The sequence below is a fragment of the Salvelinus fontinalis genome, chromosome 9 (genome assembly GCF_029448725.1).
Source record: "Salvelinus fontinalis isolate EN_2023a chromosome 9, ASM2944872v1, whole genome shotgun sequence".
Lineage (NCBI taxonomy): Eukaryota > Metazoa > Chordata > Actinopteri > Salmoniformes > Salmonidae > Salvelinus > Salvelinus fontinalis.
Genome location: NC_074673.1, coordinates 2714624 through 2742518, shown reverse-complemented (window position 1 = coordinate 2742518; position 27895 = coordinate 2714624). Strand labels below are relative to the sequence as shown.

Here is a 27895-nt window from a genome sequence, read left to right as displayed (position 1 = left end):
GTATGTGATTGTAGGTGGAGGTAAAGAGGTATGTTACTGTAGGTGGAGGTATAGAGGTATGGGACTGTAGGTGGAGGTATGTGACTGTAGGTGGAGGTAAAGAGGTATGTGACTGTAGGTGGAGGTAAAGAGGTATGGGACTGTAGGTGGAGGTAAAGAGGTATGGGACTGTAGGTGGAGGTAAAGAGGTATGGGACTGTAGGTGGAGGTAAAGAGGTATGGGACTGTAGGTGGAGGTAAAGAGGTATGGGACTGTAGGTGGAGGTAAAGAGGTATGTGATTGTAGGTGGAGGTAAAGAGGTATGTTACTGTAGGTGGAGGTATAGAGGTATGGGACTGTAGGTGGAGGTATGTGACTGTAGGTGGAGGTAAAGAGGTATGTGACTGTAGGTGGAGGTAAAGAGGTATGTGACTGTAGGTGGAGGTAAAGCGGTATGTGACTGTAGGTGGAGATAAAGAGGTATGGGACTGTAGGTGGAGGTAAAGAGGTATGTGACTGTAGGTGGAGGTAAAGAGGTATGTGACTGTGGGTGGAGGTAAAGAGGTATGGGACTGTAGGTGGAGGTAAAGAGGTATGGGACTGTAGGTGGAGGTAAGGAGGTATGTGACTGTAGGTGGAGGTAAAGATGTATGTGACTGTAGGTGGAGGTATAGAAGTATGGGACTGTAGGTGGAGGTATGTGACTGTAGGTGGAGGTAAAGAGTTATGTGACTGTAGGTGGAGGTAAAGAGGTATGGAACTGTAGGTGGAGGTAAAGAGGTATGGGACTGTAGGTGGAGGTAAAGAGGTATGGGACTGTAGGTGGAGGTAAGGAGGTATGTGACTGTAGGTGGAGGTAAAGATGTATGTGACTGTAGGTGGAGGTATAGAGGTATGGGACTGTAGGTGGAGGTATGTGACTGTAGGTGGAGGTAAAGAGGTATGTGACTGTAGGTGGAGGTAAAGAGGTATGGGACTGTAGGTGGAGGTAAAGAGGTATGGGACTGTAGGTGGAGGTATAGAGGTATGGGACTGTAGGTGGAGGTATAGAGGTATGGGATTGGAGGTGGAGGTAAAGAGGTATGTGACTGTAGGTGGAGGTATGTGACTGTAGGTGGAGGTATAGAGGTATGTGACTGTAGGTAGAGGTAAAGAGGTATGTTACTGTAGGTGGAGGTATAGAGGTATGGGACTGTAGGTGGAGGTATGTGACTGTAGGTGGAGGTAAAGAGGTATGTGACTGTAGGTGGAGGTAAAGAGGTATGGGACTGTGGGTGGAGGTAAAGAGGTATGTGATTGTAGGTGGAGGTATGGGACTGTAGGTGGAGGTAAACAGGTATGGGACTGTAAGTGGAGGTATGGGACTGGAGGTGGAGGTAAAGAGGTATGTGATTGTAGGTGGAGGTATAGAGGTATGTGATTGTAGGTGGAGGTATAGAGGTATGGGACTGGAGGTGGAGGTAAAGAGGTATGGGACTCGAGGTGGAGGTAAAGAGGTATGGGACTGTAGGTGGAGGTATAGAGGTATGTGACTGTAGGTGGAGGTATAGAGGTATGGGACTGTAGGTGGAGGTAAAGAGGTATGTGATTGTAGGTGGAGGTATAGAGGTATGGGACTGTAGGTGGAGGTATGTGACTGTAGGTGGAGGTAAAGACGTATGTGACTGTAGGTGGAGGTAAAGAGTTATGTGACTGTAGGTGGAGGTAAAGAGGTATGGGACTGTAGGTGGAGGTAAAGAGGTATGGGACTGTAGGTGGAGGTAAAGAGGTATGGGACTGTAGGAGGAGGTAAAGAGGTATGGGACTGTAGGTGGAGGTAAAGAGGTATGGGACTGTAGGTGGAGGTAAAGAGGTGTGGACTGTAGGTGGAGTGAAAGAGGTATGTGACTGTAGATGGAAGTAAAGAGGTATGGGACTGTAGGTGGAGGTAAAGAGGTATGGGACTGTAGTTGGAGGTAAAGAGGTATGGGACTGTAGGTGGAGGTAAAGAGGCATGTGACTGTAGGAGGAGGTAAAGAGGTATGGGACTGTAGGTGGAGGTAAAGAGGTATGGGACTATAGGTGGAGGTAAAGAGGTATGGGACTGTAGGTGGAGGTAAAGAGGTATGGGACTGTAGGTGGAGGTAAAGAGGTATGGGACTGTAGGTGGAGGTAAAGAGGTATGGGACTGTAGGTGGAGGTAAAGAGGTATGGGACTGTAGGTGGAGGTAAAGAGGTATGGGACTGTAGGTGGAGGTAAAGAGGTATGTGACTGTAGGTGGAGGTAAAGAGGTATGGGACTGTAGGTGGAGGTATAGAGGTATGGGACTGTAGGTGGAGGTAAAGAGGTATGTGACTGTAGGTGGAGGTAAAGAGGTATGTGACTGTAGGTGGAGGTAAAGAGGTATGGGACTGTAGGTGGAGGTATGGGACTGTAGGTGGAGGTAAAGAGGTATGGGACTGTAGGTGGAGGTAAAGAGGTATTGGACTGTAGGTGGAGGTATGGGACTGTAGGTGGAGGTAAAGAGGTATGGGACTATAGGTGGAGGTAAAGAGGTATGGGACTGTAGGTGGAGGTAAAGAGGTATGTGACTGTAGGTGGAGGTAAAGAGGTATGGGACTGTAGGTGGAGGTAAAGAGGTATGGGACTGTAGGTGGAGGTATAGAGGTATGGGACTGTAGGTGGAGGTATAGAGGTATGGGACTGTAGGTGGAGGTAAAGAGGTATGGACTGTAGGTGGAGGTATAGAGGTATGGGACTGTAGGTGGAGGTAAAGAGATATGGACTGTAGGTGGAGGTATAGAGGTATGGGACTGTAGGTGGAGGTAAAGAGGTATGGGACTGTAGGTGGAGGTAAAGAGGTATGTGACTGTAGGTGGAGGTATGGGACTGTAGGTGGAGGTAAAGAGGTATGGGACTATAGGTGGAGGTAAAGAGGTATGGGACTGTAGGTGGAGGTAAAGAGGTATGTGACTGTAGGTGGAGGTAAAGAGGTATGGGACTGTAGGTGGAGGTAAAGAGGTATGGGACTGTAGGTGGAGGTATAGAGGTATGGGACTGTAGGTGGAGGTATAGAGGTATGGGACTGTAGGTGGAGGTAAAGAGGTATGGACTGTAGGTGGAGGTATAGAGGTATGGGACTGTAGGTGGAGGTAAAGAGATATGGACTGTAGGTGGAGGTATAGAGGTATGGGACTGTAGGTGGAGGTAAAGAGGTATGGGACTGTAGGTGGAGGTAAAGAGGTATGTGACTGTAGGTGGAGGTAAAGAGGTATGTGACTGTAGGTGGAGGTAAAGAGGTATGGGACTGTAGGTGGAGGTAAAGAGGTATGGGACTGTAGGTGGAGGTAAAGAGGTATGGGACTGTAGGAGGAGGTAAAGAGGTATGGGACTGTAGGTGGAGGTAAAGAGGTATGGGACTGTAGGTGGAGGTAAAGAGGTGTGGACTGTAGGTGGAGTGAAAGAGTTATGTGACTGTAGGTGGAGGTAAAGAGGTATGGGACTGCAGGTGGAGGTAAAGAGGTATGGGACTGTAGGTGGAGGTAAAGAGGTATGGGACTGTAGGTGGAGGTAAAGAGGTATGGGACTGTAGGTGGAGGTAAAGAGGCATGTGACTGTAGGAGGAGGTAAAGAGGTATGTGATTGTAGGTGGAGGTAAAGAGGTATGTGACTGTAGGTGGAGGTATAGAGGTATGGGACTGTAGGTGGAGGTATGTGACTGTAGGTGGAGGTAAAGACGTATGTGACTGTAGGTGGAGGTAAAGAGTTATGTGACTGTAGGTGGAGCTAAAGAGGTATGTGACTGTAGGTGGAGCTAAAGAGGTATGGAACTGTAGGTGGAGGTAAAGAGGTATGTGATTGTAGGTGGAGGTAAAGAGGTATGTTACTGTAGGTGGAGGTATAGAGGTATGGGACTGTAGGTGGAGGTATGTGACTGTAGGTGGAGGTAAAGAGGTATGTGACTGTAGGTGGAGGTAAAGAGGTATGGGACTGTAGGTGGAGGTAAAGAGGTATGGGACTGTAGGTGGAGGTAAAGAGGTATGGGACTGTAGGTGGAGGTAAAGAGGTATGGGACTGTAGGTGGAGGTAAAGAGGTATGGGACTGTAGGTGGAGGTAAAGAGGTATGTGATTGTAGGTGGAGGTAAAGAGGTATGTTACTGTAGGTGGAGGTATAGAGGTATGGGACTGTAGGTGGAGGTATGTGACTGTAGGTGGAGGTAAAGAGGTATGTGACTGTAGGTGGAGGTAAAGAGGTATGTGACTGTAGGTGGAGGTAAAGCGGTATGTGACTGTAGGTGGAGATAAAGAGGTATGGGACTGTAGGTGGAGGTAAAGAGGTATGTGACTGTAGGTGGAGGTAAAGAGGTATGTGACTGTGGGTGGAGGTAAAGAGGTATGGGACTGTAGGTGGAGGTAAAGAGGTATGGGACTGTAGGTGGAGGTAAGGAGGTATGTGACTGTAGGTGGAGGTAAAGATGTATGTGACTGTAGGTGGAGGTATAGAAGTATGGGACTGTAGGTGGAGGTATGTGACTGTAGGTGGAGGTAAAGAGTTATGTGACTGTAGGTGGAGGTAAAGAGGTATGGAACTGTAGGTGGAGGTAAAGAGGTATGGGACTGTAGGTGGAGGTAAAGAGGTATGGGACTGTAGGTGGAGGTAAGGAGGTATGTGACTGTAGGTGGAGGTAAAGATGTATGTGACTGTAGGTGGAGGTATAGAGGTATGGGACTGTAGGTGGAGGTATGTGACTGTAGGTGGAGGTAAAGAGGTATGTGACTGTAGGTGGAGGTAAAGAGGTATGGGACTGTAGGTGGAGGTAAAGAGGTATGGGACTGTAGGTGGAGGTATAGAGGTATGGGACTGTAGGTGGAGGTATAGAGGTATGGGATTGGAGGTGGAGGTAAAGAGGTATGTGACTGTAGGTGGAGGTATGTGACTGTAGGTGGAGGTATAGAGGTATGTGACTGTAGGTAGAGGTAAAGAGGTATGTTACTGTAGGTGGAGGTATAGAGGTATGGGACTGTAGGTGGAGGTATGTGACTGTAGGTGGAGGTAAAGAGGTATGTGACTGTAGGTGGAGGTAAAGAGGTATGGGACTGTGGGTGGAGGTAAAGAGGTATGTGATTGTAGGTGGAGGTATGGGACTGTAGGTGGAGGTAAACAGGTATGGGACTGTAAGTGGAGGTATGGGACTGGAGGTGGAGGTAAAGAGGTATGTGATTGTAGGTGGAGGTATAGAGGTATGTGATTGTAGGTGGAGGTATAGAGGTATGGGACTGGAGGTGGAGGTAAAGAGGTATGGGACTCGAGGTGGAGGTAAAGAGGTATGGGACTGTAGGTGGAGGTATAGAGGTATGTGACTGTAGGTGGAGGTATAGAGGTATGGGACTGTAGGTGGAGGTAAAGAGGTACGGGACTGTAGGTGGAGGTAAAGAGGTATGGGACTGGAGGTGGAGGTATAGAGGTATGGGATTGGAGGTGGAGGTAAAGAGGTATGTGACTGTAGGTGGAGGTATGTGACTGTAGGTGGAGGTATAGAGGTATGTGACTGTAGGTGGAGGTATAGAGGTATGGGACTGTGGGTGGAGGTAAAGAGGTATGTGATTGTAGGTGGAGGTATGGGACTGTAGGTGGAGGTAAAGAGGTATGGGACTGTAGGTGGAGGTATAGAGGTATGGGACTGGAGGTGGAGGTATAGAGGTATGTGATTGTAGGTGGAGGTAAAGAGGTATGTGATTGTAGGTGGAGGTAAAGAGGTATGTGACTGTAGGTGGAGGTAAAGAGGTATTGGACTGTAGGTGGAGGTAAAGAGGTATGTGATTGTAGGTGGAGGTAAAGAGGTATGGGACTATAGGTGGAGGTAAAGAGGTATGTGACTGTAGGTGGAGGTATAGAGGTATGTGACTGTAGGTGGAGGTAAAGAGGTATGGGACTGTAGGTGGAGGTAAAGAGGTATGTGACTGTAGGTGGAGGTAAAGAGGTATGGGACTGTAGGTGGAGGTAAAGAGGTATGTGACTGTAGATGGAGGTATAGAGGTATGTGATTGTAGGTGGAGGTAAAGAGGTATGTGACTGTAGGTAAAGAGGTATGGGACTGTAGGTGGAGGTAAAGAGGTATGTGACTGTAGGTGGAGGTAAAGAGGTATGGGACTGTAGGTGGAGGTAAAGAGGTATTGGACTGTAGGTGGAGGTATGGGACTGTAGGTGGAGGTAAAGAGGTATGGGACTGTAGGTGGAGGTATAGAGGTATGGGACTGGAGGTGGAGGTAAAGAGGTATGTGACTGTAGGTGGAGGTATAGAGGTATGGGACTGTAGGTGGAGGTATAGAGGTATGTGACTGTAGGTGGAGGTATAGAGGTATGTGACTGTAGGTGGAGGTAAAGAGGTATGTGACTGTAGGTGGAGGTAAAGAGGTATGGGACTGTAGGTGGAGGTATAGAGGTATGGGACTGGAGGTGGAGGTATGGGACTGTAGGTGGAGGTAAAGAGGTATGTGATTGTAGGTGGAGGTATAGAGGTATGTGATTGTAGGTGGAGGTAAAGAGGTATGGGACTGTAGGTGGAGGTAAAGAGGTATGGGACTGTAGGTGGAGGTATAGAGGTATGGGAGTGGAGGTGGAGGTATGGGACTGTAGGTGGAGGTAAAGAGGTATGGGACTGTAGGTGGAGGTAAAGAGGTATGGGACTGTAGGTGGAGGTATAGAGGTATGGGAGTGGAGGTGGAGGTATGGGACTGTAGGTGGAGTTAAAGAGGTATGGGACTGGAGGTGGAGGTAAAGAGGTATGGGACTGTAGGTGGAGGTAAAGAGGTATGGGACTGTAGGTGGAGGTAAAGAGGTATAGGACAGTAGGTGGAGGTATAGAGGTATGGGACTGTAGGTGGAGGTAAAGAGGTATGGGACTGTAGGTGGAGGTAAAGAGGTATGGGACTGTAGGAGGTATAGAGGTATGGGACTGTAGGTGGAGGTAAAGAGGTATGTGACTGTAGTTGGAGGTAAAGAGGTATGGGACTGTAGGTGGAGGTATAGAGGTATGGGACTGTAGGTGGAGGTAAAGAGGTATGTGATTGTAGGTGGAGGTATGGGACTGTAGGTGGAGGTAAAGAGGTATGGGACTGTAGGTGGAGGTAAAGAGGTATGTGACTGTAGGTGGAGGTATAGAGGTATGTGACTGTAGGTGGAGGTATGGGACTGTAGGTGGAGGTAAAGAGATAAAGAGGTATGTGATTGTAGGTGGAGGTATGGGACTGTAGGTGGAGGTAAAGAGGTATGGGACTGTAGGTGGAGGTATAGAGGTATGGGACTGGAGGTGGAGGTAAAGAGGTATGGGACTGTAGGTGGAGGTAAAGAGGTATGGGACTGTAGGTGGAGGTAAAGAGGTATGGGACTGTAGGTGGAGGTAAAGAGGTATGGGACTGTAGGTGGAGGTATAGAGGTATGGGACTGGAGGTGGAGGTATGGGACTGGAGGTGGAGGTATAGAGGTATGGGACTGGAGGTAAAGAGGTATGGGACTGGAGGTGGAGGTATAGAGGTATGTGACTGTAGGTGGAGGTAAAGAGGTATGGGACTGGAGGTGGAGGTAAAGAGGTATTTGACTGTAGGAGGAGGTAAAGAGGTATGGGACTGGAGGTGGAGGTAAAGAGGTATGGGACTGGAGGTGGAGGTAAAGAGGTATGGGACTGGAGGTGGAGGTAAAGAGGTATGGGACTGGAGGTGGTTGAATAGAGGTATGGGACTGGAGGTGGAGGTAAAGATGACAGAGGCAGAGAATTTGACCATTAACAGGGAATTTATTCCTTCACACTGTAATTTGGGGAAAGGGGGCTGGACAGAACCAAAGCAAAGTAAGTAAAAGTTAAAGAGTCCCCTCTCCTACCTACCTATTCTTAGCGCCACCTGGCATGCTAACTGCATAGTCACTTTAACCATACTACCTCAATCAGCCCGACTAACCAGTGTCTGTATGTAGCCTCGCTACTTTTATAGCCTCGCTACTGTTATTTCTTTACTTACCTATTGTTCACCTAACACCTTTTTTGGTTTATTGGTTAGAGCCTGTAAGTAAGCATTTCACTGTAATACCTGTTGTATTCGGCCCACGTGACAAATAAACTTTGATTTGATTTGAAATACAGGGGATGGTCCGCCCAGGTCTTACCTAGTGTGCGTAGACATAGTAAATACTACGAGTATATGTATGCCCGCAGGCCTCTTGTCTAAGCACTCCCAAGGTGCCTTCCCCTTCCCCCCTGGGAACAAATGAAACAGAATAATACAAACTTAAAGTGAACAATTTCACTAATCAAAACACCTTTTTTTTTTAACATAAACAGGACCGGCTACAAAATACTTTACAAAAACTGTCTGAGGTGCAACCAACACAGGACATGAAAGAAGCTCTCTCTACCCTAACAAAGGAACACTGGCTTATATACAGCTGCAGAAGGAGTCTGTCATTGAAGACAGCTGTATCCCCTGACGAGAGGGCGGGGTCAGAGCTCCAATTTGCAATGGGGGCGACCAATCAGCTGCTTTGGACTTCAGGAAGCCATTTCCTGAAATACACACATAAACACATACAAACCCACAACAACATAGAAACTGGGGAACGTAACATCCATTTATTAAAACGGCCAATGATTTCAAGTCTGCATGTAGGCAGCAGCCTCTCCATGATAGTTTTGTCTGTTTAACAGTCTGATGGCCTTGAGATAGAAGCTGTTTTTCAGTCTCTCGGTCCCTGCTTTGATGCACCTGTACTGACCTCGCCTTCTGGATGATAGCGGGGTGAACAGGCAGTGGCTCGGGTGGTTGTTGTCCTTGATTTTCTTTTTGCCTTTCCTGTGACATCAGGTGCTGTAGGTGTCCTGGAGGGCAGGTAGTTTGCCCCCAGTGATGCGTTGTGCAGTCCGCACCACCCTCTGGAGAGCCTTACGGTTGTGGGCGGAGCAGTTGCCGTACCAGGCGGTGATACAGCCCGACAGGATGCTCTCGATTGTGCATCTGTAAAAGTTTGTGAGGGTTTTAGTTGACAAGCTAAATTTCTTCAGCCTCCTGAGGTGTGCGTGGACCATTTCAGTTTGTCCGTGATGTGTACGCCAAGGAACTTGAAACGTTCCAGCCTCTCCACTGCTGTCCCGTCGATGTGGATAGTGGGGTGCTCCCTCTGCTGTTTCTTGAAGTCCACGATCATCTCCTTTGTTTTGTTGACGTTGAGTGAGAGGTTGTTTTTCTGACACCACACCTCGAGAGCCTCCTCCCTGTAGGCCGTCTCGTCGTTGTTGGTAATCAAGCCTACTACTGTTGTGTCGTCTGCAAACTTGATGATTGAGTTGGAGGCATGCATGGCCACGCAGTCATGGGTGAACAGGGAGTACAGGAGAGGGCTGAGAACGCACCCTTGTGGAGCCCCAGCGAAGTGGAGATGTTGTTTCCTACCCTCACCACTTGGGGGCAGCCGGCAGGAAGTCCAGGACCCAATTGCACAGAACTTGGAGGGTACTATGGTGTTGAATGCTGAGCTGTAGTCAATGAACAGCATTCTTACATAGATATTCCTCTTGTCCAGATGGGTTAGGGCAGTGTGATTGCGATTGCATTGTTTGTGGACCTACTGGGGCGGTAAGCAAATTGAAGTGGGTCTAGGGTGGCCGGTAAGGTGGAGGTGATATGATCCTTGACTAGTCTTTCAAAGCACTTCATGATGACAGAAATGAGTGCTACTGGGCGATAGTCATTTAGTTCAGTTACTTTGCCTTTTTGGGAACAGGAACCGTGGTGGCCATCTTGAAGCATGTGGGGAGAGCAGACTGGGATAGGGAGCGATTGAAGATATCCATAAACGCACCAGCCAGCTGGTCGGCACATGCTCTGAGGACGCGGCTAGGGATGCCGTCTGGGCCGGCAGTCTTGCGTTGACCTGCGACTCCACTTTGTCTCTATCTTGACATTTCGCTTGTTTGATTGATTTGTATTTGGCCACATTCCCAGTCACCTCTCCATGGTTAAATGAGGTGGATTGCGCTTTCAGTTTTGAAGCGTGGATTGGTCAGCCCAGCGTTGAATACTCCTTATCTCTGGTACATCCTGTTTGAGTTTCTGCCTATAGGAAGGGATGTGCAAAATGGAGTCATGGTCGAGAGGAGTGCGGGGGAGGGCCTTGTATGCATCACGGAAGTTAGGCAAGCAGTGATCCAGAATTTGGCCTGCACCAGTGCTACAATCAATATATTTTTTACATTTTACATTTTAGTCATTTAGCAGACGCTCTTATCCAGAGCGACTTACAGTAGAGTGCATACATTTTATTACATACCGAGACAAGGATATCCCTACCGGCCAAACCCTCCCTAACCCCGGACGTATGCCAATTGTGCGTCGCCCCACGGACCTCCCGGCTGCGACAGAGCCTGGGCGCAAACCCAGCCCAGCCTGGGCGCGAACCCAGAGACTCTGGTGGCGCAGCTAGCACTGCTAGCACTGCGATGCAGTGCCCTAGACCACTGCGCCACCCGGGAGGTCCATATATGATATGATATGCTGATAGAATTTAGGTAGCCTTGTTCTCAAATTTGCTTTGTTAAAATCCCCAGCTACAATAAATGCAGCCTCAGGATATATGGTTTCCAGTTTGCATAAAGTCCAGTGAAGTTCCTTGAGGATCGTCGTGGTATCAGCTTGAGCGGGATAAACACGGCTGTGACAATAACCAACAAGAATTCTCTTGAGAGATAATACGGTTGGCATCTCTGACTCGGATCAGGCCCAACGTTATTTACTTCTTTGCTCAACTCTATTACTGATAAGCATGCACCGTTCAAGATAATCCATGGTGCATGCATGAACTATCAGAGAAATCAGAGAAACTTCAGGAGAGAAATTTAGCTTGGGCTAAGGCTGACTGATTCTATGTCGGGGCTAAGGCTGACTGATTCTACATCTGGGCTAAGGCTGACTGATTCTACGTCTGGGCTAAGGCTGACTGATTCTACATCTGGGCTAAGGCTGACTGATTCTACGTCTGGGCTAAGGCTGACTGATTCTACATCTGGGCTAAGGCTGACTGATTCTACCACTGACTGGCAGTTCTTCAGACGCTTGAGAAATAGATGCCTATCCCTGGTTAGAAAAGAAAAATGAACATGCTTTTTGAACTGTGTATCTGAGAATGGTGGGAATCCAGCTGCTTTATGGAAGGTAGTCACATCTCTGAAACAAAACTCCATTACACCAGCAGGTTATGACAGGCTCTGTTCCCATAACAGATAAGATGGAAATGTGTGGTGCTTTCAATAACCACTTTGCCACAGAGAGCCACCTATTTGATATAATAGCTTCTGAAAACTCTGAGAGGAGTCCTATGCTCACCTCAAGCCAGGTTGCAGACAACGTTACATTCTCAGATACACATTCCTCTTTATCATTTCAATCACTTCATGTCTATAATGTACTAAGTGCCGTATTGAAGATCAACGTAAATAAATCCACTGGGGCTGACTCACTTGATTCCTTTTAGCTGCAGCGTTCTGCCCCATCATTAAAGTTGAACTATGCAGATATCACTCCTGGTTGCTAAAACTGTAATCGTTGGCCTAATTGCAGTTTATGTGACAAAATAAGCTAGTATAGTGTGTAGAGAATCATTGTACAATCTAAGCCACTGGGAAATATGTTTTCCATAAACAAACATATTGTTGTTTCAGCTGTTTGAAGCTTGAAAGTGAAAGATGCAAAAACTAAACTGAAGAACGGAAAGCATAGAAATAGCGCACATAGAACATATACTACAGCTTCTTAGACTTTCTTTCAAGTAGAAGGATAGATCTATAACTCACATTTCTATGTGAATTTGGTCAGGTTGCCCAAAAAGTTACATATTGCCACTTTAATCTATATTTTAGCTTGACAATTGTTTCCATAAGATCTGGAAAACAGCACAAGTATTTTCCTTACACAAAGGTGGAGACACTTCTGACTTTGATAACTATGGTCCAGGTTCAGGCTATCTCGCCAGGCCAACTCTCAGCTTAGAATTTATTTAACTTGTCATTGTATTCTTAATGAGCACCAATGTGGTTTCAGACCTGGACAGAGCGCTGTTTCAGCAGCTACACTTGTCTTAGATTATGTGCTATATTGTTTAGACCATAAAAATCATTGTGCTGCCTTTTTGACCTGTCGAAGGCATTTGATACAGTTGATCCTTTCTTACTTGTTCAAAGGTTGTCTGAAATTAGCCTACAGTCGTGGCCAAAAGTTTTGAGAATGACACAAATATTAATTTCCAAAGTTTGCTGCTTCAGTGTCTTTAGATATTTTTGTCAGATGTTACTTTGGAATACTGAAGTATAATTACAAGCATTTCATAAGTGTCAAAGGCTTTTATTGACAATTACATGAAGTTGATGCAAAAAGTCAATATTTGCAGTGTTGACCCTTCTTTTTCAAGACCTCTGCAATCCACCCTGGCATGCTGTCAATTAACTTCTGGGCCACATCCTGACTGATGGCAGCCAATTCTTGCATAATCAATGCTTGGAGTTTGTCAGAATTTGTGGGGTTTTGTTTGTCCACCTTCCTCTTGAGGATTTACCACAAGTTCTCAATGGGTTTAACCTCTCTTGGGTAGGGGCAGTATTTTTAATTTTGGATGCATGAGGTGCCCAATATAAACTGCCTGTTACTCAGGCCCAGAAGCGAGGATATGCATATGCATGCTGGTATTGGATAGAAAACTCTGAAGTTTCCAAAACTGTTAAAATAATGTCTGTGAGTATAACAGAACTTAAATGGCAGGCGAGAACCTGAGGAAAATCCATCAAGGAAGTGGGATATTTTTGATCTTGGTACTTTTCTATTGAATGCCTATACAGTATCTAAATGATTAGGACACAGAATGCAGTTCCTATGGCTTCCACTAGAAGTCAACAGTCGTTAGACATTGCTTCAGGCTTGTATTCTGAAAAATGAGGAAGAATGAGACCATTTTCTATGTGGACTCTAGAATGAACCAGAGCTGTTTTGCGCCCGTGACTGATTGCTCGCCGTTCGTTGTTTTTACTTTCTATTGAAGACACTATTGTCCAGTTGAAATATTATTGATTATTTAGATAATAGGCATACCTGAGGATTAATTATAAACATTGTTTATAACTTTTACAACTACTATTAGGATGTATTCGTCTGCATGTCGTGACCGCCTTTGAGCCAGTGGAATACTGAACAAAACGCGCCAACAAAACAGAGTTTTTGGGACATAAAGAAGGACTTTATCGAACAAAACTAACATTTATTGTGTAACAGGGACTCTTGTGACTGCAACCATATGAAGATCATCAAAGGTAAGTGATTAATTGTATCGCTATTTCTGACGCTAGCATCCCACCTGCCCATAAGAAGTTAAGGTCTAGGGAGTTTCCTGGCCATGGACCCAAAATATTGATGTGTTGCTCCCCGAGCCACTCAGTTATCACTTTTGCCTTATGGCAAGGTGCTCCATCATTCTGGAAAAGGCATTGTTCATCACCAAACTGTTCCTGAAAGGTTAGGAGAAGTTGCTCTCGGAGGATGTGTTGATACCATTCTTTATTCATGGCTGTGTTCTTAGGCAAAATTGTGAGTTATCCCACTCTCTTGGCTGAGAAGCAACCCCACACATGAATTGTCTCAGGATGCTTTACTTTTGGCATGACACAGGACTGATGGTAGCGCTCACCTTGTCTTCTCCGGACAAGCTTTTTTCCCTATGCCCCAAACAATCGGAAAGGGGATTCATCAGAGAAAATGACTTTACCCCAGTCCTCAGCAGTTCAATCCTTATACCTTTTGCAGAATATCAGTCTTTCCCTGATGTTATTCCTGGAGAGAAGTGGCTTCTTTGCTGCCCTTCTTGACACCAGGCCATCCTCCAAAAGTCTTCGCCTCACTGTGCGTGCAGATGCACTCACGCCTGCCTTCTGCCATTCCTGAGCAACCTCTGTACTCGTGGTGCCCTGATCCCGCAGCTGAATCAACTTTAGGAGATGGTCCTGGCGCTTGCTGGACTTTCTTGGGCGCCCAGAAGCATTCTTCACAACAATTGAACCTCTCTCTTTGAAGTTCTTGATGATCCGATAAATGGTTGATTTTGGTGCAATCTTACTGGCAGCAATATCCTTGCCTGTGAAGGCCTTTTTGTGCAAAGCAATGATGATGGCACGTGTTTCCTTGCAGGTAACCATGGTTGACAGAGGAAGAACAATGATTCCAAGCACCACCCTCCTTTTGAAGCTTCCAGTCTGTTATTCAAACTCAATCAGCATGACAGAGTGATCTCCAGCCTTGTCCTCGTCAACACTCACACCTGTGTTAACGAGAGAATCACTGAAATGATGTCAGCTGGTCCTTTTGTGGCAGGGCTGAAATGCAGTGGAAATGTTTTTGGGGGATTCAGTTCATTTGCATGGCAAACAGGAACTTTGCAATTAATTGCAATTCATCAGATCACTCTTCATAACATTCTGGAGTGTATGCAAATTGCCATCATACAAACTGAGGCAGCAGACTTTGTGAAAATTAATATTTGTGTTATTCTATAAACTTTTGGCCACGACTGTAGATAAGTCATCTTGCAATTGGTTCAAGAACCATCTAAGTGACAGGACACAATGTGTGCTCACTCACGGCATCAAATGTAGTTTCTTTAATATTATGAAAGATGTGCTGCAGGGGTCGATTTTGGTTCCTCTTCTCTTCACTATGTATGTAAATAATATTGGTCTGTAAAAAGCTGTAACATTAATCTCTATGCTGATGAATCAGTTGTTTACTCCTGTGCCCCCTCATTATAGCAGGCCATTAATGACCTTCAATATGATTTTCACTAAGTAAAAAATAGCTTACTGATCTTAAACTTCAACTAAATGCTAATAAAACCAAATGTATGTTATTTTCTAGGTCTTGACCCTGAGGACCTGCGTGTTAGCAAATTAAAGGGAGCCCAAATTGAGCAAGTTCCCCATGATAAGTAATTGGGTATATGGATTGATGATAAACTGTCTTTTTAAAAACACATTGAAAAACTGACAAGATGCTGAAATGAAGATTGGTTTTGTTTATATGAATAAATCCAGCCTCACTTTGGAAGTAGAAGGAAGATTGTTCAAGTTTCTCCCAGTACTTGATTATAGAAGGTTATCTAATGATTTCATGATTTATGGTGGCTGTGGTGCAGGAGGAGTTTGGATGGAAGGGTAGCTAACCGTAAACACCTGCTCGTCGAGCATGTCTTTCCAATATGGAGTTGTTCTCCTCTTTGCTGCTATAACAGCCTCCAATCTTCTGGTGAGGCTTTCCACTAGATGTTGGAACATTGCTGCTATAACAGCCTCCAATCTTCTGGTGAGGCTTTCCACTAGATGTTGGAACATTGCTGCTATAACAGCCTCCACTCTTCTGGGAAGGCTTTCCACTAGATGCTGGAACATTGCTGCTATAACAGCCTCCAATCTTCTGGTGAGGCTTTCCACTAGATGTTGGAACATTGCTTTCGGGACCTGCTTCCCATTCAGCCACAAGATCATTAGTGAGGTCTGGTATTGATGTTGGAAGATTAGGCCTAGCTCACAGTCAGCGTTCCAATTCATCCCAAAGGTGTTCGATGGGGTTGAGGTCAGGGCTCTGTGCAGGCCAGTCAAGTTATTCCACATTGATCTCAAGAAACCATTTCTGTATGGACCTTGCTTTGTGCATGGGGGAATTGTGATGCTGAGACAGGAAAGGGCCTTCCCCAAACTGCTGCCAAAGTTGGAAGCACAGAATCATCTAGAATGTCATTGGTTGCTGTAGCGTTAAGATTTCCCTTCACTGGAACTAAGGGGCCCGAACCATGAAAAACAGCCCCAGACCATTATTCCTCCTCCACCAAACTTTACAGTTGGCGCTATGCATAGGGGCAGGTAGAGTTCTCCTGGCATCCGCCAAACCCAGATTCGTCTGTCGGACTGTTGGATAGTGAAGCGTGAACAATCACTCGAGAGACCGTTTTTCCACTGCTCCAGAGTCCAATGGTGGCGAGCTTTACACAGCTCCAGCCAAAGCTTGGCATTGCGCATGGTGATCTTAGTCTTGTGTGCGGCTGCTCGGACATGGAAACCCATTTCATGAAGCTCCCGACGAACAGTTTTTGTGCTAAGGTTGCTTCCAGAGGCAGTTTGGAATTCGATAGTGAGTGTTGCAACCGAGGACCGACGATTCGTACGCGCTACGTGCTTCAGTACCGGCGGTCCCGTTCTGTGTGCTTGTGTGGTCTACCACTTCACGGCTGAGCCGTTGTTGCTCCTAGACGTTTCCTCTTCACAATAACAGCACTTACATTTGACCGGGGGCAGCTCTATGATGGTGCCATATTGAAAGTCACTGAGGTCTTCAGAAGTCCATTCTGCTGCCAGTGTTTCTTTGTGGAGATTGCATGACTGTGTGCTCGATTTTATACACCTGTCAGCAACGGGTGTGGCTGAAATAGCCGAATCCACTAATTTGAAGGGGTGTCCACATACTTTTGTATACAGTAGTTTACTGCCTAAAATAAGGGGAAAAATACATGTAAAAAAGTCAAATAGTTTCCTGATCTTTCTTCTATCTGGACACTTCAGAACAAACTTCCTTTTGATATTTGGGGCGATTATCTGTTGTTCAATAAAGTGAATCTGTTATTCAATACGTTTCTATTGGCTAATAGCAGTAATGTCAAATTCAGTGTTTCATCCAATTATTTTTTAATACATTTTTGATACATTAAGGGGTTTTACAATTCAAAATCAAATAGCTAATTCATCCTCGGTATGATCATCTTAAAACAATTCCATGTGTTAGCTTAGAACCCCACCCACCCCTGCCCGGGCTTAGACAGGGCTTAGACTCTGTCATTAACAGTCATTCATTCAATCACAGGCCTGTACAAGCACTCCACTTCCACTGACTAGAGCATAGATATCATGTCTCCATGGTAGTTTTTAGAAATGTACCTAATAAAGATATCCTGCCGTCTCCCTCCAGAGCTACGGCTGAACCCTGAGGAGCTGAAGGCTCTATTTGAGTTTGAGGAGCAGTGTGTGGAGGAGTACTTCAGACAGAAGGAGGACGAGCACCATTCATCCAGTGACCAGAGGATCAAGGTGACATCAGAACGGTAAGACACTCCCACCCAATCACATTGCTCACTGCAAAACACTCCCACCCAATCACATTGCTCACTTCAAAACACTCCCACCCAATCACATTGCTCACTGCAAAACACTCCCACCCAATTAAAACATCTGCTGAAGATGGGACAGATGGTTCATTCAATTAAAATGACCATGTCCAAAAGTGTTTTTTGAATCTGGTATTTTATAAGTGTGAGGAATTAGTATGTCTGTTCTTGAAGCTCCTGTTGCTCCCTGCAGGGTGAATAGGAATACGTAGTTCTGGGAGCTTGTCTAATATTAAACTCCTGTCTCTCCTTCCTTCCCCCAGGGTGGAGAACATGTCCATGCGTCTGGAGGAGGTGAATGAGAGGGAGAACACCATGAAGGCGTCCCTGCAGACGGTGGACCTTCGCCTGGCTCAGCTGGAAGACATCCACAGCCGCATGATGAACGCCCTAGAGAAGCTGGCTGGGGTCGACCATTCAGAGCTTAAACGCTCCCACTCCACACACTCCTCCTACTGTGACCCATCCTCCCTGCTCCGAGCCAGCTCCATCAACAGCGCTGATGGCTACAGCATGTACCGCTTCCAGATGGACGTGGACGAGGCTGAGAGGAAAGCCCAGCTTGGCACTGAGAGGCAGGGCAGTGTACGGTCTCGCCTAGGGTCTGAGAGGCAGGGCAGCGTTCTGTCTCGTCTAGGGTCTGAGAGGCAGGGCAGCGTACTGTCTCGTCTAGGGTCTGAGAGACAGGGCAGTGTAAGTAGAACATCCAACCTGTCTGTAGGTCCGGAGAGGCAGGGCAGCCTACAGAAATTGTCTAGCGCATCTACCCTGACTGTAGGCCGGGAGCGACATGGCAGCCTACAAGCCAGGGTTTCCAAGGACTATGGCCTGCCGTTAGACATGGACAGAGCAGACAGGACACGGCCCAGCTCCTATGTGGACATCCTGATCTCCCCATGTGAACAAAGGGCTGAAGGGGAGACAGATGGAGGAGAAACCATGTCTGACATATCTAAAGACAAAGTACCAGACCCCACAGATCCACTGGATGCTGCATTAGCTAAAGCAGGTCTACCAAGTGAGAAGACCAAGCTGGAGAAGTCTAGATCTGTTAAATGCTATCCCAGCAACCCTGTGGATCACTGCATTACCTCTAGAAGCAGGGCTAAGAGCACTATCCTCTACGACCAAACTGCTGCCGATTGCGTGGCCCTCTGGGTTGCAGGCTACAATCCTAAACAGGAAACCCCAGACAGTAGAGATCCTCTGGATACTGCGTTAGCTAAAAAAGGTCTGCCAAGAGAGAAGTCCAAGCTGGTGGCAACCATGTCCTCCCCATTGGAGAAGTGTATCCATGCTATCCCATACTACCACACCACACCTCCATTGACCCCTCGATCCACTAGGACCAGGGCTAAAAGCAACATCTCCCCAAACACAGCAGGGGATGAGAGTGAGGCCCTCTGGGCAGCAGACTACAGATCTGTGATAGGCCAGGTGTCCGATGCTCCAGGCCAGTTGCCAGCCTGCTGGGAGCACAAGGTCCACCACAGCCACTTCGGACAACAGCCCAAGGTTTCTGTGGCCTGGCCTCATGACCAGCTACCTGACACGCAAAGATTCTCTGAACCTGAGCCTGAAAAACAGGAGTCTAACATGTTTCCTCTGATTCCACCAGCTGTAGAGACTGAACTACTTAAACAGCCTTCTGACATGGTTCCACAAGAAGCTTTGCGGGTTCCACAAGAAGCTTTGCAGGTTCCACAAGAAGCTTTGCGGGTTCCACCAGAAGCTTTGCGGGTTCCACCAGAAGCTTTGCTGGTTCCTCCAGACATTAAGTTGTCCCCTCCTCCGACCGAACTGGATCCTCCAGAGACAGAGTTAGATCCACGAGTTCTTCCACTGGGTCCTCTAACTATAGCAACATACCTGGTTCTTCCAACCATAAAAACACAACTGGTACCTCCAACCATAGAGAGGGAACTAGTTGTTCCAGCTATAGATACTGAACTAGTTGTTCCAGCTATAGATACTGAACTAGTTGTTCCAGCTACAGAGACTGAACAAGATAGTCCAAACATATACACCATAGAGAGTGAACTACTTATTCCAACCATAGAGAGTGAACTACTTATTCGAACCATAGAGACTGAACTAGTTATTCCAACCATAGAGACTGAACTACTTATTCCAACCATAGAGAGTGAACTACTTATTCCAACCATAGAGAGTGAACTACTTATTCCAACCATAGAGAGTGAACTACTTATTCCATCTATAGAGAGTGAACCACTTATTCCAACCATAGAGACTGAACTAGTTATTCCAACCATAGAGACTGAACAACTTATTCCAAACAAAGAGACTGAACTTCTTATTCCAACCATAGACTAAAAAAGTTATTCCAACTGTAGAGACTGAACTAATTATTCCTGCTGTAGAGACTGAACTACTTATTCCAACCATAGAGAGTGAACTACTTATTCCAACCATAGAGACTGAACTAGTTATTCCAACCATAGACTAAAAAGGTTATTCCAACTGTAGAGACTGAACTAATTATTCCAACTGTAGAGACTGAACTAATTATTCCAGCTGTAGAGACTGAACTAGCTGTTCCAGCTATAGATACTGAACTAGTTGTTCCAGCTACAGAGACTGAACAAGATAGTCCAACCATATACACTGGATTAGTTATTCCAACCATACACACTGACCGACTTATTCCAACCATAGAGAGTGAATTACTTATTCCATCTATAGAGAGTGAACAACTTATTCTAACCATAGAGTGAACTAGTTATTCCAACCATAGAGACTGAACTAGTTATTCCAGCTGTAGAGAGTGAACTACTTATTCCAACTATAGACTAAAAAAGTTATTCCAAATGTAGAGACTGAACTAATTATTCCAGCTGTAGAGACTGAACTACTTATTCAACCATAGAGAGTGAACTACTTATTCCATCTATAGAGAGTGAACTACTTATTCCAACCATAGGCACTGAACTAGTTATTCCAACCATACACACTGAACTAGTTATTCCAACCCTACAGACTGAACTAGTTATTCCAACCATACAGACCGAACTAGTTATTCCAACCATACAGACCGAACTAGTTATTCCAACCATACAGACTGAACTAGTTATCCCATTTATAGACACTGAACTAGTTTTCCCAGCTATAGACACTGAACTAAGTATTTAAACCACAGATAATTATCTAGATATTCTAACCATAGAAACTAAACTAGTTCCTCCAACCATGGAGCCTGAACTAGTTATTCCAAATAAACAAACTGAACTAGTTATTCCAACCAGAGACACTGAACTAGTTATTCCAACCATACAGACTGAACTAGTTATTTAACCATACAGACTGAACTAGTTATTCCAACCATACAGACCGAACTAGTTATTCCAACCATACAGACTGAACTAGTTATTCCAACCATAGACACTGAACTAGTTATTCCAACCATACAGACTAAACTAGTTATTCCAACCATACAGACTGAACTAGTTATTCCAACCATAGAGACTGAACTAGTTATTCCAACCATACAGACTGAACTAGTTATTCCAACCATAGACACTGAACTAGTTATTCCAACCATACAGACTGAACTAGTTATTCCAACCATACAGACTGAACTAGTTATTCCAACCATAGACACTGAACTAGTTATTCCAACCATACAGACTGAACTAGGTATTCCAACCATAGACACTGAACTAGTTATTCCAACTATAGACACTGCACTAGTTATTCCAACCATACAGACTGAACTAGTTATTCCAACCATACAGACCAAACTAGTTATTCCAACCATATACACTGAACTAGTTATTCCAACCATAGACACTGAACTAGTTATTCCAACCATAGACACTGAACTAGTTATTCCAACCATACAGACTGTACTAGTTATTCCTACCATAGACACTGAACTAGTTATTCCAACCATACAGACTGAACTAGTTATTCCAACCACAAAGACAGAACTAGTTATTCCAACCATACAGACTGAACTAGTTATTCCAACCATACAGAATGAACTAGTTATTCCAACCATACAGAATGAACTAGTTATTCCAACCATACAGACTGAACTAGTTATTCCAACCATACAGACTGAACTAGTTGTTCCAACCATACAGAATGAACTAGTTATTCCTACCATAGACACTGAACTAGTTATTCCAACCATACAGACTGAACTAGTTATTCCAACCACAAAGACAGAACTAGTTATTCCAACCATACAGACTGAACTAGTTATTCCAACCATAGACACTGAACTAGTTATTCCAGCCATACAGACTGAACTAGTTATTCCAACCATACAGACTGAACTAGTTATTTCAACCATACAGACTGAACTAGTTATTCCAAGCATACAGAATGAACTAGTTATTCCAACTATACAGAATGAACTAGTTATTCCAACCATACAGAATGAACTAGTTATTCCAACCATACAGAATGAACTAGTTATTCCAACCATACAGAATGAACTAGTTATTCCAACCATACAGACTGAACTAGTTATTCCAACCATACAGACTGAACTAGTTATTCCAACCATACAGAATGAACTAGTTATTCCAACCATACAGAATGAACTAGTTATTCCAACCATACAGAATGAACTAGTTATTCCAACCATACAGAATGAACTAGTTATTCCAACCATACAGACTGAACTAGTTATTCCAACCATACAGAATGAACTAGTTATTCCAACCATACAGAATGAACTAGTTATTCCAACCATACAGAATGAACTAGTTATTCCAACTATACAGACTGAACTAGTTATTCCAACCATACAGAATGAACTAGTTATTCCAACCATACAGACTGAACTAGTTATTCCAACCATACAGACTGAACTAGTTATTCCAACCATACAGAATGAACTAGTTATTCCAACCATACAGAATGAACTAGTTATTCCAACCATACAGAATGAACTAGTTATTCCAACCATACAGAATGAACTAGTTATTCCAACAATACAGAATGAACTAGTTATTCCAACCATACAGAATGAACTAGTTATTCCAACCATACAGAATGAACTAGTTATTCCAACCATACAGAATGAACTAGTTATTCCAACCATACAGACTGAACTAGTTATTCCAACCATACAGAATGAACTAGTTATTCCAACTATACAGAATGAACTAGTTATTCCAACCATAGACACTGAACTAGTTATTCCAACCATACAGACTGAACTAGTTATTCCAACCATAGACACTGAACTAGTTATTCCAACCATACAGACTGAACTAGTTATTCCAACCATACAGACTGAACTAGTTATTCCAACCAGAGACACTGAACTAGTTATTCCAACCATACAGAATGAACTAGTTATTCCAACCATACAGAATGAACTAGTTATTCCAACCACAAAGACAGAACTAGTTATTCCAACCATACAGACTGAACTAGTTATTCCAACCATAGACACTGAACTAGTTATTCCAACCATAGACACTGAACTAGTTATTCCAACCATAGACACTGAACTAGTTATTCCAACCATACAGAATGAACTAGTTATTCCAACCATAGACACTGAACTAGTTATTCCAACCATAGACACTGAACTAGTTATTCCAACCATACAGACTGAACTAGTTATTCCAACCATACAGAATGAACTAGTTATTCCAACCATACAGACTGAACTAGTTATTCCAACCATACAGAATGAACTAGTTATTCCAACCATACAGACTGAACTAGTTATTCCAACCATACAGAATGAACTAGTTATTCCAACCATACAGAATGAACTAGTTATTCCAACTATACAGACTGAACTAGTTATTCCAACCATACAGACTGAAGTAGTTTTCCAACTATACAGACTGAACTAGTTATTCCAACTATACAGACTGAACTAGTTATTCCAACCATACAGACTGAACTAGTTATTCCAACCATACAGACTGAACTAGTTATTCCAACCATACAGACTGAACTAGTTATTCCAACCATACAGACCGAACTAGTTATTCCAACCATACAGACTGAACTAGTTATTCCAACCATAGACACTTCATTTTATTTATTTTTATTTCACCTTTTTTTAACCAGGTAGGCTAGTAGAGAACAAGTTCTCATTTACAACTGCGACCTGGCCAAGATAAAGCAAAGCAGTGCGACACAAATAACAACACAGAGTTACACATGGAATAAACAAAACATACAGTCAATAACACAATAGAAAAAGTCTATATACAGTGTGAGCAAATGAGGTAAGATTAGGGAGGTAAGGCAATAAATAGGCCATAGTGGTGAAGTAATTACAAATGAGCAATTAAACACTGGAGTGATAGATGTACAGAAGATGAATGTTTAAGTACAGACACTGGAGTGCAAAGGAGCAAAAAAATCAGAATAAAAAATTAACAGCATGGGGATGAGGTAGTTGGATGGGCTGTTTACATATAGCTGCACCTGTACAGAGCCTATCTGTGAGCTGCTCTGACAGCTGGTGCTTAAAGTTAGTGAGGGAGGTATAAGTCTCCAGCTTCAATGATATTTGCTATTCGTTCCAGTCATTGGCAGCAGATAACTAGAAGGAAAGGCGGCCAATGGAGGAATTGGCTTTGGGGATGACCAGCGAAATATACCTGCTGGAGCGCGTGCTAGGGGTGGATGCTGCTATGGTGACCAGTGAGCTGAGATAAGGTGGGGCTTTACCTAGCAAAGACGTATAGATGACTTGGAGCCAGTGGGTTTGTCAAATAGTATGTAGCGAGGGCCAGCCAACGAGAGCATACAGGTCACAGTGGTGGGTAGTATATGGTGCTTTGGTGACAAAACGGATGTCACTGTGATAGACTGCATCTAATTTGCTGAGTAGTGTTGGAGGCTATTTTGTAAATGACATCGCCGAAGTCAAGGATCGTCAGGATAGTTTTACGATGGTATGTTTGGCAGCATGAGTGAAGAATGCTTTGTTGCTTAATACGAAGCCGATTCTAGATTTAATTTTGGATTGGAAATGCTTAACACAGTGTCCAAATAAGGGCCAGATGTATACAGAATGATGTCGTCTGCGTAGAGGTGGATCAGAGAATCACCAGCAGCAAGAGCGACATCATTGATAAATACAGAGAAAAGAGTCGGCCCGAGAATTGAACCCTGTGGCACCCCCATAGAGACTGCCAGAGGTTCGTACAACAGGCCCTCCGATTTGACACACTGAACTCTGTATGAGAAGTAGTTGGTGAACATGGCGAGGCAGTCATTTGAGAAATCAAGGCTGTTGAGGCTGTCGATAAGAATGTGGTGATTGACAGAGTCGGAAGCCTAGGCCAGGTCGATGAATACAGCTGCACAGTATTGTCTCTTATCGATAGCGGTTATGATTTCGTTTAGGACCTTGAGCGTGGCTGAGGTGCACCCATGACCGGCTCGGAAACCAGATTGCATAGCGGAGAAGGTACGATGGGATTCGAAATGGTCGGTGATCTGTTTGTTAACTTGGCTTTCGAAGACCTTCGAAAGGCAGGGTAGGATAGATATAGGTCTGTAGCAGTTGGGTCTAGAGTGTCTCCCCTCCTTTGAAGAGGGGGATGACCGTGGCAGCTTTCCAATCTTTGGGGATACGAAAGAGAGGTTGAACAGGCTAGTAATAGGGGTTGCAACAATTTCGGGGGATTATTTTAGAAAGAGAGGGTCCAGAATGTCTAGCTCGGCTGATTTGTTGGGGTCCAGATTTTTCAGCTCTTTCAGAACATCAGCTGTCTGGATTTGAGTGAAGGAGAAATGGGAGGTTTGGGCAAGTTGCTGTGGGGGGTGAAGGGCTGTTGACCGGGGTAGGGGTAGCCAGATAAGACGGGGCTTTACCTAGCAAATACTCATAGATGACCTGGTGCCAGTGGGTTTGGCGCTGAATATGAAGTGAGGGCCAGCCCTAGTTCCTCAAACAACAGAGACTGAACGTGTTTAGCCGAACAAGAGAATTAACTCCTTACTCAAACCATAGCAATTTAAATAGGTATTCTAGCTATACAGACTGAACTAGTTGTTTCAACCATAGAGACTGAAATAGTTTTTCCAAACATAGACTGCATTTGTTATTTCAACCAGTGAGACTGAACTATTTATTCCAACCATTTAGACTGAATTAGTTATTCCAACAATGAAGACAAATGAGTTATTCCAGCTATAGAGATTGAACTAGTTATTCCATCCATACATACATTCTATCCATACTGAGGAGGACCACACCCAGGTCTGGCAGGCTACTGCCCCAGTCAAGGCTACCTGCTGATGGCTGAGAAGAAGATGTTCTCTCACAGGTCTAAGAACTGGAACGCCAGCGACCGGAAAGGAAGAGCCTGGGATAGAGCATGGAGAAACCAAGAGCCTGGACCACTGGCAAACACTCCAGAACCTTCCACCGCTGGACCACTGGCAAACACTCCAGAACCTTCCATCACAGGACCACTGGCAAACACTCCAGAACCTTCCATCACAGGACCACTGGCAAACACTCCAGAACCTTCCATCACAGGACCACTGGCAAACACTCCAGAACCTTCCATCACAGGACCACTGGCAAACACTCCAGAACCTTCCACCGCTGAACCACTAGCAAACACTCCAGAACCTTCCATCACAGGACCACTGGCGAACACTCCAGAACCTTCCACCCCTGAACCACTGGCAAACACTCCAGAACCTTCCACCGCTGAACCACTGGCAAGCACTCCAGAACCAGCCATCACAGGACCACTGGCGAACACTCCAGAACCTTCCACCGCTGAACCACTGTCAAGCACTCCAGAACCTTCCACCGCTGAACCACTGGCAAACACTCCAGAACCTTCCACCGCTGAACCACTGTCAAGCACTCCAGAACCTTCCACCGCTGAACCACTGTCAAGCACTCCAGAACCAGCCATCACAGGACCACTGGCAAACACTCCAGAACCTTCCACCGCTGAACCACTGTCAAGCACTCCAGAACCAGCCATCACAGGACCACTGGCAAACACTCCAGAACCTTCCACCGCTGGACCACTGTCAAACACTCCAGAACCTTCCACCACTGAACCACTGTCAAACACTCCAGAACCTTCCATCACAGGACCACTGGTAAACACTCCAGAACCTTCCACCGCTGAACCACTGGCAAACACTCCAGAACCAGCCATCACAGGACCACTGTCAAACACTCCAGAACCTTCCATCACAGGACCACTGTCAAACACTTCAGGATCATCCACTGCTGGACCACTGTCAAACACTCCAGAACCTTCCATCACAGGACCACTGTCAAACACTCCAGAACCAGCCACCACTGGACCACTGTCAAACACTCCAGAACCTTCCACCGCTGGACCACTGTCAAACACTCCAGAACCTTCCACCGCTGGACCACTGTCAAACACTCCAGAACCTTCCATCACAGGACTACTGTCAAACACTCCAGAACCATCCACCGCTGGACCACTGTCAAACACTCCAGGATCATCCACCACTGGACTACTGTCAAATACTCCAGAACCAGCCATCACAGGACCACTGTCAAATACTCCAGATCCCTCCACCCCTGAATCAGACACCACTGGACCACTGCCGAATACTCCAGAACTTTCCACCACTGGACCACTGTCAGACACTCCAGAACCACCCCAGAACTCCTGCTGAACACTTGTAGTCCCAGTCAAATGTAAACTGTCCTACAAAAAGAATACTTTTTCATTTAATCAATCTCCTAGAATAAATTATTTTCCCTATATAGTATTGTGGGGGTGAAAAAGAAAAACTACATCATTGTAATATCTACGAAATTAGAATAAAATAAATAATCTATTGGCATTTAGTCCACTTCCTGTGTGAAACTGCATTCTCATCACCACACTCTGAACTGCTTGCCTTATGACCGGTACTAGCTATCATCCACTACCTGAGCATTAAAACACAACCATTTAACTGACTGTTACCTGGAAATATTGTTACCAAAACCAGTTAGTCAGACTACTGAAAAGCCTACCCTCACTATGTCTGGGCTTCTAGACCTACCAACCAGCTCCAGGCAGGACAGGTGTTGTCTGTGTACCACGAGGCAGGTAGATCACCTTCTCCAGACAGGACAGGTGTTGTCTGTGCACCACGAGACAGGTAGATCACCTTCTCCAGGCAGGACAGGTGTTGTCTGTGTACCACGAGGCAGGTAGATCACCTTCTCCAGACAGGACAGGTGTTGTCTGTGTACCACGAGGCAGGTAGATCACCTTCTCCAGACAGGACAGGTAGATCACCTACTCCAGACAGGACAGGTGTTGTCTGTGTACCACGAGGCAGGTAGATCACCTTCTCCAGACAGGACAGGTAGATCACCTTCTCCAGACAGGACAGGTGTTGTCTGTGTACCACGAGGCAGGTAGATCACCTTCTCCAGACAGGACAGGTAGATCACCTTCTCCAGACAGGACAGGTGTTGTCTGTGTACCACGAGGCAGGTAGATCACCTTCTCCAGACAGGACAGGTAGATCACCTTCTCCAGACAGGACAGGTGTTGTCTGTGTACCACGAGGCAGGTAGATCACCTTCTCCAGGCAGGACAGGTAGATCACCTTCTCCAGACAGGACAGGTGTTGTCTGTGTACCACGAGGCAGGTAGATCACCTTCTCCAGACAGGACAGGTGATGTCTGTGTACTACGAGGCAGGTAGATAACCTTCTCCAGACAGGACAGGTAGATCACCTTCTCCAGA

General features: G+C 45.3%; 1 protein-coding gene across 1 annotated transcript in view; it reads left to right on the top strand.

The window, feature by feature from the left end:
- LOC129862933 (transient receptor potential cation channel subfamily M member 1-like) overlaps positions 1-27895 on the top strand; it is a 177084-nt gene that overhangs the window by 140401 nt on the left and 8788 nt on the right. The window contains exons 26-29 of the mRNA XM_055935037.1: positions 16999-17131; positions 17458-17805; positions 17926-19040; positions 25389-26269. Coding sequence (XP_055791012.1) covers positions 16999-17131; positions 17458-17805; positions 17926-19040; positions 25389-26269 — 2477 coding nt within the window. The remainder of the gene's footprint in view (positions 1-16998; positions 17132-17457; positions 17806-17925; positions 19041-25388; positions 26270-27895) is intronic.